The sequence below is a fragment of the Phyllobates terribilis genome, unplaced genomic scaffold, assembly GCF_046119375.1.
Source record: "Phyllobates terribilis strain yellow unplaced genomic scaffold, ASM4611937v1 Scaffold_8__6_contigs__length_399053987, whole genome shotgun sequence".
NCBI classification, from domain to species: domain Eukaryota; kingdom Metazoa; phylum Chordata; class Amphibia; order Anura; family Dendrobatidae; genus Phyllobates; species Phyllobates terribilis.
In genome coordinates, this window is record NW_027362768.1 from 51,207,872 (window position 1) to 51,220,024 (window position 12,153).

Here is a 12,153-nt window from a genome sequence, read left to right on the forward strand (position 1 = left end):
AAGCTAGAACTGCTCATATACAACCAGACCCTCCGTTCAGAAAGGAAAGCATCCACACAGCCTAATATGCCCCAGCATAAAATACCTGGTCTAGGAACCTATACAACTATTTACCATTCTCAATAAGTTGACAGTAAGTCAGTAATTAATAGAAAAGGTATGTTTGGAGGAAACCTGCAGGTGCAGATTATGCTGGAAGTACCTGGTCTCGGCACTGGCTGAGCGGCAGGAGCCTGGGTCTTTCTAGCTGAAGCGCCTTCCTAGAAAAAGAGAAATTGTAAAATTGCTTTAGAATATCAGATGTGTTTATACAGTTCACAGCAAGAAACATACTGAACTTCTAAACCAAACTGAAGCCATCAAAGACGTGATCAGCAGATTCTTGACTTAGTGAATATATTCCATAGTAAATGGTATTTATGTGACGTCACAGCAATCGACTACCTCAGCTTCAGAAACTTATGGTTTGTGAGATGGGAACCTTTGGTTGACAATTGCAAACAGTATAACGGTAAAGCCATTCATTAATTCATTCAATTGTAAAAGCTTAGAAATGCATTATAATGAGAGATGTGGAAAAAGGGCTGAGTGAATAAGCCTAAAAACTGTGATCACATGCTGCACATTTAATACAGTGAATGAAAGGTTATAAAATTCTGGACGTTCCTGCAACATACGGCAACAGCTGCACACAAATCAAATTGAGATTATAAAGCATGCTCACACTAGATCCACCAGATTACAGTCTACAGCCACATCCTGCCAGAAAGGGAACAGCAGAAAATAGTTCCTTCCCTGTGCTGGGAATGAGCTCAAGCAGAAACACAAGCTAAACTAGTACAAGAATTATTAGAACCTGAAGAAGTATCTGTACCAACCCACCCAGCAGTAGTTTCCACACTTTACAAATCAATTACTAAAGAACAATGGGGGACTATCATTTTCTAGAAATTGCTTGCGAAGCACAAAACACAATTCAAAGAACAGTTCTGGGCCCTGCTCAAGAGACCGCTAATAATGAGGATGGTTTAATTATACACTATCCCAAAAAAATGGCTACAGAATTAATAACTAAGGTGCATCACATGCATTTACTAGAGACATGCCCACCAAAACAATGCTAGACAAAAAGTAGGTATTCTGTGCACACACACAAAAAGAAGTCCTAACTTAACTCCATTTACAGAAAAAATAGGGGGAATTTATAAATATTCATGCAAAAAAAAGTGGAATAGTTTCCCACAATAGACAACCCCTCATTTCCAAAAAAACCCTGGGAAATGTCAGAGCTTGAATCTGATTGGTTCCTATGAGCAACTATTAACCTTTTTTTGTTGCACCAATTTTGAAAAATCTCCACATTAATTTGCGTTTGCAAGAGATCAAATCCAAAAACATCTTGTATTACATAAAAGCGATGCATTCTAATGTGCATAGAAGGCAGATGGTGCTATATGGGACATATTACAACAGGAGACAACGTACGTCACAACATCGATGATAATTCAGAGATATACGGCTTTTTCACAACAAGTTATATATAGGAGATTCAGGTCACAACAATGGGACTTGCAGCTATGGGCACAATCGTCAGTGGAGAGGTGGTGGACTATCCTATTCATCTGTATGGGAAGGTCGACCACCTCGCCAGGGACATAAGCATGCAATGGCACCCCACTGGTGATGTCCGCATCTAGTATAGATTTCTGACTTATCCTGTGGATATACGAGGTGTAATATAAATTCAATAGATGGAAGCAGTAAAGTTACTGCTCACATCAGGATTTAATGAAAGCAAGTCTTAAATCAGCCAAGCCTGACACCAGTGGTCACCTGTATTCATAGCAGCCAGCAATAGACTACAGCCTGACATGCGTCATGTCATCTGGCCCCCAGCACTAGAACAAGCTGTGCAGCTTGGACGGGAGGCCATGCATAAAGCATTAATGCTGCAGCATGTAAGCCACGAGCCATGTAATGAAGCCAGCACAATCAGAATGACAGCACAGGGAACATCTTTATTTAATGCACTTTTCTGGTAAATTCCATACAGGTTTGATAGGAAAGTATGCACAATATAAAGCAGGAAAAGGTTAACAATGGCTGCTTTATATACACAGGAATCCCACCAGTCTAAGTAATAATCATCCTAAGTGGAAAGCATAGAGGCTGCCTGCCTCCAGAGCAGGAGCAATGAATGCAAAGTGTCACGTGAGCGTTCTTCAGGCTGTGACGTTGAATTCTGCTCTGTCAGAAGACAGCATCTGTCAAAGCCCACATATAAACCACTGCCTGCGAGAGAGGAGGCAGCAGCCTGGGAAGCAGCCTGATTCTCTACCACATCCCTCCCCCTGCAAGCTCCGGCTTCTGCACAAGCTGCCTAGCAACAAGAAAGGAGGCAAATCCTCTACTATTTAATTCAACAGGACTACTATGTGCTTTTGGCATTTTCTCCAGCGCGGCTGAGATCAGGTGGATTTGGCATGGATACAGACGGTTGAACGCTGCATTAGGGACAAAAGGAATGATATGTGAAGGCTTTCAATGCAGAGGGAGCTGCCCGAGCATCTGAGCGGAGACTACAGACGCTGGGGATCTTTTCCCCCTGGTGATGGAGGGATATACAGAATGTCCATGAGTGGGAGAGCAGAGAGGGCAAGCGGCTTACAGACGGTCAGCGGCAGAAGCACACAGAAGGGAGAATTCTGAAGCAAGTGCGCATGTTCAGCATCACCCCCCTCAAATGATTACGTGCCAAAACTATTCTCAATAGGTGGATTTCAGCACCGTAAATTGCTTCATAAAAACAAAAAAAAAGGTATGTTACCATATTCCCTCTTATTTAATTCCTTCTAGATTTGTGCGGCCTGACTCGGGGCTAGGCTTGGTGGGGAGATTATCTGCAGAGATGCGTTTAGCATGCACTCTTGGGAGCATATGAAATGACAAGCCACAAAATAGATTAGTTTGGGAATCTGGGAGAGAAGGGAAAATTCGGCAATATTAGAGGAAGTAAATCCCCTTACAAAGTAGGTCATATTTAATCTTTATCTAAAGTAATCTTCAGCCTGCGCTGGAACAATCCAGCTGAAAAGATCAGTGAATCTCTAGCTCTACACAATATATGCCGATATTTTCTTGTAACTATAAATATCGGCATAAATCTATAGAAAATATGCGAGGTAGCGATTAAATGACAATTACTTTCCCTTTCAGGGATGTAAATATTGCATGCAGCGCACTGCAGAAATTGCATTAATCCTGAGTGTTACCAGGGTACAATAAATCATGCAAGTGTAGCCAATATAAAATGTGCTTACTTTGCCCTGGGCACCGCGAGCTGGTAATGAAAATGGTTTTACATTACAAAAATCCTACTGGCTCCTGCCCCAGGAGGGATATTTTAAGACACAGATTAAACAGGTCATTGCCAGAATAAAACATTTATCCTGCAGAAAATGCATTAAAGTCAAGAATGTAAAAAAGATGTATGTATGTGTTATATGAGACGAAACAACGGAGAAACACAGCACACTATCACTAGTTCACACGGCCGAGCCTTAACAATCGAGAAGTTAGGAAGTCGGAATATCTAGCTGAAATACATAAATGACTGGATTGTAGCTGGAGAATATTTCACACATTGTTAGATATAAAATTAGCACAAAAATTCAATATACAAAACCACAAAAAAGCAAGTACTACAGAATGAAAGAGGGGGTGGATAAACCAGGCAACGGTTCCAGGGTTTATAGAACCAAAATAGTATTCGATACATTTTAGAAGAAAATGCAGTTTGTTACGTGTCAAAAGATGAAAAAGTTGTGTACATAATTCATGTGACTGATTTCTGTACTGTTTTCATGAGTTTGCCAATGCTGGGAGATTCCGCTCACCGGTTTTTAAGTGTTTACACAAATGATAAACCTGTTAATTTAACACATTATGACTGTAATAAAGCTGAACAATTTAAAGTAAGGTTTCCTTATAAAATATAGAGTGGAGTAGTGTTTAGGCATCAGGCGGTTTTTCCAGCGATCTATCAAGGTGAGGTGGTTTATAGACTTGTATGCAGAGTGCAGTACATTTCAGGCACTAGTTAGCAGAATTCAGACTCCCAGTCACTGCCGCGTTGTAGATGAAGGGCCCCCATTGCCGAGAGAGGAGTGTAATGCACAGGCCTCTAGCGCCATCTAGTGGATAAGTCAAGTCTGTTCATGTATTGATCAAGCATTTTAACACTTGGCGAGTGCAGATAAAAAGGAAGCAGGCCAATATTAATTTCTACCTATCTTAAATGAAAATGAGAAAACACCAATTGTGTACACAGCGGCTGCAAAGTCATTTAGATGCAAGCACTGTAATTGAAATTAGACTAAATAGTCGGACTGCTGAACTGTGAAAATTAGCTTTGACAGCGGCATCTTCTCATTGACTTTTTAAACACAATGTCCGTCAGAGAACACATGCCAAGCAGTGTAGTGTGACCAAGACATTGCAGCTCCAATCAACCTTTCTAAAATAGCCATTTTCCACTATGCAGCTGCCAGAATGAGGTTTGACAAAAAAATATACTGCATACAGCAAATCTATCAGACACCCCATCAACAAATCATATCTGACAGCACACCATGATGGTGATGAGGGCTAACAGCAGGTGGTGCGCATGCAGGAGCAGTTACATAACAGCTCCACCTTTCCCATGTGAAGGATGTATTCAGGAGACAGGCAAAATGTTACAGCTCTCTAACCTATTCATCTTTGTTGTCCATAGGGTCTCCTCTAGGAAATGCTGAAGCAAGCAGACTGCCACCTTCCAAATACTGCCACATTGGTGGGTGTGGATTAACAAGCGGGCATTTGGAGCAGATGCGGTATAACTGCATCAGGATTTCAGCAGCATGCTTCAGTGGAGGAGACGTCACTGCTGCCTTGCCAAGATGACCTGGAATAGCAAGCGCTCGCTCTTTCGGACCCATCTCACTGGGCTTTTGTCACTTGTGTTTTTGTTTGCCATGTTCCTGTTTTTTAGCCACCACAACTCCTTCACCGGCAGAGTTGGAATGAAAGAAAATCCAGTGACTCACACAATACGTGGATTTAAGGCAACAAAAAGTGAGAACAGCAGCTCCCTAAGGAATATCTGGAAGGAGACCATGCCTCAGACCCTCAGACCACACACCTCATTGAATTTAAGTAACGCTGAATCGCAGCCTCAAGGGGTGACCGGATTGGAGAATACTTTGAGCACCAATGGAAGCATTTACAGTGAAAAGGGCTTGGGTCACCAAAACTTATACCATTACAAATATGTCATAAACGAGCCGGGAAAATGCCAAGGGAAAACGCCTTTCCTTATACTGCTCATAGCAGCAGAGCCTCGGCAAATCGAGGCCAGACAGGCTATAAGACAGACCTGGGGCAACGAGAGCCTGGCACCAGGCATTCATATCGTAAGGCTCTTTCTGTTGGGTCTGCACACCAAGATAAACGGGTTAATTGAACAGGCCATTGTGGATGAAAGCAGGCAATACCATGATATCATCCAACAGGAATATTTAGATACTTACTATAATCTAACTATTAAGACGCTAATGGGCATGAACTGGGTAGCAACCTACTGCCCACAAGTGCCATATGTCATGAAGACAGACAGTGACATGTTTGTGAACACTGAATACTTGATAAATAAGCTACTGAAGCCCGACCAACCACCGAGATCCAACTACTTTACTGGGTACTTAATGAGAGGCTATGCACCCAACCGCAACAAAGACAGCAAATGGTACATGGCACCCGATCTGTACCCAAGTGAGCGCTACCCTGTATTTTGTTCTGGGACTGGTTATGTGTTTTCTGGAGACTTGGCAGAGAAGGTATTCAGAGTGTCTTTAAGTATTAGGCGGCTACACTTGGAGGACGTCTATGTTGGTATCTGTCTAGCTAAACTGCGTATTGACCCCATCCCCCCACCCAATGAGTTTGTATTTAATCACTGGAGAGTTTCCTATTCTAGCTGTAAGTATAGCCACCTAATTACCTCCCATCAGTTCCAGCCTGGTGAACTGATCAAGTACTGGAACCACTTACAACAGAATAAGCACAATGCCTGTGCCAACGCAGCCAAGGAGAAGGCGAGTAGGTATCGGCACCGTAAAATGCACTAAAAGGGAAATGGTATGGACTATGTGCAATTTACAGAAACAAAAGCATGTGCAGTGGCAAATGTATGTGAGATGTAAATGGGGTGAGAAATTATTTTTTTATTTCAAAAAGCATATAAAACTATATGGGGAAGAAAAAAATGAAACCTCGCATTAATAAAAATATTGTGTGTTTAATCTGTGCAATAAGATGCATGCACACTTCAGTGGTCCAGCTGCTACTGTACGTGCCAATAGCATCCAACTGGACACATTTCCCACAAAAACATTAACATACATGTATCTGCACTTTGGTAGAACACATTGTGCTTTCTGCAGGTGCCTTTTACTGTGAGAGTGGTTAAATACCCTCATATCTGAACCAACGTGCAGTCTAAAAGTAAGCTAGTATCGTTTACACGTCCTAAGAAACCAAAAACGTCATCCATCACTGCATGTGGCATCGGGTCTTACTGAAGGACATGTCCCACGTTTGCTGTCTCACAGCACAAGTATTCCAGTGGAGGGCGCATTACCAAACCAGACTATTATACTACACAGTGTTCACATCACTATACCGCAAAACTAGCTCAGTTAATAAAGTGTTAATGGAGACATCTGGCTGAGCCATCCTTTTTTGTTTCCAGTACAATGTTCACTTATATATACACCGCCAAAAACCTCAAACCATAAAAGCTATATGCACATGTTGAGTATTTTGCAGCAAAAACACAGTGTTGGCAGAAAAAAACACCGTGCAAAATGCGCAGATTTATTATTTTTTCCATTTGAATAAGTGAAAAACACTAAAAGAATTAACATGCTGCAGATTGGAAAAAAACGTTTGCGTGGTTCAAACTTTCAGAAATCTCATTCACGTCGCAGGCACTGTAAAACATTACACAGTTCCATGGCACAATCACGCGGAAAAACACTGCAAAAATCCAGTGTGAACAAGACCTTTTTAAATCAAGGGCAAACAATGTGTGGTAATTGCCATATTAAACCTTTTAATGTTGTGAATAGTGTAATTTGATGTAACACAAAAGTAGATTAAAAGGAAAAAACAAAAAACACTGATCAATGAATGACCAGATGTAACATGTGCCAGGGGTCTATACATGCAGATACTATACAGGGTGTTTTGTTTTTTTAAGACGAGACCAGTTCATGGAATGGACAGATTATTTTGAGCATTTGCAGAGACTGATGCAAACTTCCAACGTGAGAACAGTCCATAACATGCTGGAAAGATGACATTTTAGGGGGTATTTTTATGGGCATTTTGTTGTTACTTATGCAAAGAACATTGGTCTTAGAGTTAAGCAAATCTGAAAAAACATTTCAAAGTGGGCATTTTGCAGCATTTCCTCAATTTTAGTCCATGGAGTTTTTCAAATGTAACATGCTCCATGTAGGGCTTTTCAGGCATTTGACTTCATTTCAAAGAGTAAAAAAAATTATAGGCTGCTCCACCATAGAAAGAAAAAAAATGACCTGAAACAATGTAATGAAATTCATTCTTTATTTTGAAAGAAAAAAAACGTAGTAAAGAGGGGGCTTAACAAAATCACGTCAATGTATGCAGACCTTTCTTACAAGGACTCTGAGCACTGGCATCCCTCCACTAGAAGCACTTTACATCTCTTAAATCCTTTGCTGGAATGTAATTCCAGGCAAATTGTGTATCATATTTGAAGATATTCCAATCACTGGGAGAATGAAGGGATTGGATTCTAATCCCCAGATAACATGCAACAGGGGAGCAATCATTAAGTGGGGGAAATAAACTGAGCCGAGTGCCCCAAGGAGGAGTGTTCTCTGGCTGTGTGCACACCTAGGAGGCAGCTTGCTTCAGGATAGGTAAATCAAGGAGTCTAGCAGTTTCTCCATGGTGTTTTATAGACCACCAAGAAGAAAACCCCCCAGAAACAAAACTAAGAGAGCTAAATCTCACACACTTAGACTGGATTAGAAGAGCATGCATTAAGCTTTGAGGAGCATTGATCCAGGTGCTTTGGCAGTTCTCCCAGTTCAGCTTCTGTGTGTTTGACCTGGGATTCCTGTATAATTAACAGGTCGTATTTAAGGATACAACGTTTCTCTAATATGGTTCTGTATATAGAAATGTATGTGCCAGCTGGAGAGGACAACATTTAAGTGATTTTCCAGCTCTGCAGTTTATTCTATTCTGTGTAACCACTTTCTGAGAGTGTATATATCATTCTGCTACCACCAGGAATATTAAATATTCTTTCATTACGATGTACTAGTTCTCTAGAATGAGGAGTACTGGCTCAGCCATGAGCAGTTACACAGCCTGATAGGACCGTATAGACGCACAGGGCATGACCGGCAGGGAGAGACCAAAGCCAAGCGGCCTGGCTCCTCTTACAGGCTCCTCTAACCTGACCAGACACATTTGTACCAAGAAAATGAAAAGAAGCCTTACTTGCATTACAGAATACAAGGCTAGGTTAAAATTATGCTACAATTAAAAAAGTAAAATATAAAAATTACTTCTAATATGAAAGAATTAATGGCAGTGATTTAAAAAAAAACAAAAAAAAAAAAAAACCATTTGATACATTTTTAGCAAGGCGATAATAAAAACTGAAGTGCTTTATACCACCAGAAATGTACACATTAAAAAAACAAGCAAATCTTCAATTATAAGTGACCCCAAAAAGGCCCCCCTGAAAAATAACTTGACAGAAAAAACAAGCCCCCCTTTAAGTTACATTGAGGCTGAATGTGATGATGCGAACTTTTTTTTTTTAATAAAGAAAAATGTTTTTACTGTGCAAAACAATTAAGATATTAAAAACCATAGTTATCTAGTATTGGCTTAAACACTTCCTGTATAATAAAGACAACATGTTTATATTACATTATCAAAGGATTAATAAAAGACCAGGATAAAATTTGTGCTTTCCCCACCCCCCTCTTCCCTCCAAAAAATAAAGCGAGTACAAGTTAAGAATCGGTTAGGTTTCCCAAAATGTACGGGTAAAAAAAAAAAGTCTTGTCCCACAGTAAAACAAGCCAGATAGTTCAATGTGTTTGAGAGATTGAATTAAAACACACATCCACCTGGAGGCCTGGGAACACGTGTAGCATGGCTGACAGCGTACAATGCAGGGCACCCATCTATGGCGAGGGGCAGGAGCCTGGGCATGCATCCCTGCCAGCCACACCGATAGTAGAAACAGCAAAGAATTGGTCAGCTTAAGGCCTCATTGATACGTACATGTTATATCAGGTTTTTTCACGGATAGCCCATATACCTATTATAATCTATGGTGTTACTCAGACATGTCAGTTTTAATTCGGTATCACAGACGAAAAGGGCCAATACAAGTCTATGGGTCAGTGAAAAACACGGACAGCATCAGTATACATTCCATGGGCTGTATGTATTTACCACTGAACAGTATAGAAATATATTTAGCCATCCATCAAAAATACTGATGTAAAAGCTGACGAGGACCAGACATTGATGACAGAGGTAGTATTTTTTCAAGTTCCTGCTTAAACACTGACATGTGAATGAAGCCTAACAGTGTTCAATGATCGGGTGGACTATTACAGCTACGTTGCTACTTCTAACAACCAAAACACAAAAAGCATACTGAATAAACTGGACAGACACAGTTTAAGGATATGTTCACAAGACGTGTTTTTTTGCAGTGTTCTTCCTGCAAAATATGCAGCATTTTACTGCCCCAGAAAAGAGAATGAGATTTTGGAGGTCTCATGTACTTGGATGCTTATTTTATTTCTTGCAGATGTGAAGCAGTTTCAGATCTGCAGAATGTCAATTCTTTGTGTTTTGCAGCATTTGTCATCCATTTGAATGGGGAAAACCACACATAAAAATGCACACTCCTTATGCAATGTTTTCTTCCTGCCAAAGACATGTTTTTGATGCAGAAATGTCTGTAAATACGTTGCATGTGCACATACCCCAAGTCAGGTGACTACATGAGGAGGGGCTTCTCTGACCCTCTGTCAATCACTGCTTGCAGGGTTAATATGCACCGTTTTTAAAGCTTTAAAAAAAAAAAAAAAAAAAAGTGTTCACACTTTGGAGCAGGTATTGTACAACAGTTTACTACAACACAGCGCTGTTTAACTGAAGCATCAGTCTCCAGAAGAGCAGGTCCTGGTATGTACAGTACTTGTGAAATAACCCGACAGCATTATGACCAGGGCTGTGGAGTCGGTAAGCCAAACCTCCGACTCAATTTCCATGACTCCGGCTCCCTCATACATGGCTCATGTTTAAGTGATAAATTTACTGTAGCGCAGATTCATCTCCGCTAAAAGTCTAGACCCTGAGGCTGTGTGCCCACTATGCGTTTTTCAAGCGTTTTTGCCGCGGAATTTCCACAGCGAAAATGCTTGGTAATACGTGCCCCATGGTTCCCAATGATAATCCGCATGTGCTGTGCACATGCTGAGAAAATTTCCGCTGTGGATTATCATTGCGGAAAAATACGCAGCATGTCCATTAATTTTGCGGACACGCAGCGTATTTGCCGCCACGGACTTGCATTGAACCGCATAATATCCCTATGAACACATTTGCACAAGCGGATGTCATACGGTTCAATGTGCGGATGGTACCCGGGTTTGGAGAAGAGGAGACTCTCATCCAGACCTAGATACCATAGAACCTGTTAAAAAAAGAATTTAAAATAAAAAATAAGGATTATACTTACCTTCCGATGTCCCCCGGCCTCCTCAGTGATGCGTCTGGTCTGTTGTATGGGACGCGATGGTGTGAAAAGACCTGCCATGACGTCATTTAGTCATGTGACAGGTCCACCGACGTCAGCGGTCGCGTGACCTGTCACATGATTAAATGACATCATGGCAGGTCCTTTCACACCACCGCGACCCATACAACAGACCAGACGCATCACTGAGGAGGCCGGGGGACATCGGAAGGTAAGTTTAATCCTTATTTTTTATTTTTGACCATTTTATTCTCTCTTTTTTTTTTTTTTTTAAACTATTACTTGGTCACACTATATAAATCCATGCCGGTTGCATGGATTTATATAGTGTGACCAAGTTGTCAAGCACTTTCCAAGTGATGCTGAAATCGCTTGGAAAAGCTCTTGATAACCCGCATGCAGAAATGCATGCAAAAACGCTTGACAAACGCTTCTACCTGGCGGCAAAAACGCATGTAAAATCCGCATGCACTTTTCCTGCCAGGGAGAAGCTGAAAAAATATGCAGCATTTCTGCATCGTGGGCACATAGCCTTAGATCAGGAATAGGACATTTCATAACTTTCCCCAATTCTTATGAAAAAATATTCCCCACAAATTGCATTGAACTACTGTACCCAATTTATTATATATATTTTAGGAGTCGGAGTCGGTCCATTTTATACAGACTCCACAGCCCTGGTTATAATGAAAGGTAATAAGCCGGTCATGATGTGCACAGCAGTAGACAAGCACAATTTGGTCCTTTTTTACCCACATATAAAGGCTCCATAGCAGAAGGCAGAGGCACAGATAGCTGCGGAGTTCTTTAGGTCTGAGATTCTCCTGATTATGTCACACTGTATGACTAATAACATACATGCATTCTGTTACGTTGTAACAGTATACACATGCACATACTGTATTGTATGTGAGCCTGAGACTACAAGCCAAATATTCCTCCACTGTCCCAATGCGTGACAACACAATGTGTGGTTTTCTAATGTGCTGCAAGTCAAACAATCTCAGGCTATGATCGAGACCACAAGTGCCATATATTCAAAGTGCAGCTGCTAGCCAGGGAAAATACATAAAAAGGCAAGGGAGCATTAGTGGACACTTGAAACCAGGGGAGAAAAAAGGGAGAATCTACATGTAAAGAGCAGATTTTATACATCTTGTATATGCAGGCACTTCTCATCTAAGCCTCATTGAAAAATAGGTGTATGTCAGTAAAGAACAAAAGTAAAATATTCAACAGTAAATACTCAAATGAAAATCATGATGGAA

General features: G+C 41.0%; 2 protein-coding genes across 2 annotated transcripts in view; one reads left to right on the forward strand and one right to left on the reverse strand.

Moving 5' to 3' along the window:
* CDC73 (cell division cycle 73) overlaps positions 1 to 12,153 on the reverse strand; it is an 89,943-nt gene that overhangs the window by 33,297 nt on the left and 44,493 nt on the right. The window contains exon 11 of the mRNA XM_073642941.1: positions 203 to 260. Coding sequence (XP_073499042.1) covers positions 203 to 260 — 58 coding nt within the window. The remainder of the gene's footprint in view (positions 1 to 202; positions 261 to 12,153) is intronic.
* Positions 2,228 to 8,950, forward strand: LOC141156686 (beta-1,3-galactosyltransferase 2). The gene is made up of 2 exons (XM_073642940.1): positions 2,228 to 2,818; positions 4,775 to 8,950. Exon 2 carries the CDS (start codon positions 4,902 to 4,904, stop codon positions 6,165 to 6,167), a length of 1,266 nt encoding a protein of 421 aa, XP_073499041.1. The 5' UTR covers positions 2,228 to 2,818; positions 4,775 to 4,901; the 3' UTR covers positions 6,168 to 8,950.

What these genes read in the sequence shown, in the direction of transcription:
- LOC141156686 (XM_073642940.1), top strand. Translation starts at nt 4,902, where the DNA reads ATGCTTCAGTGGAGGAGACGTCACTGCTGCCTTGCCAAGATGACCTGG.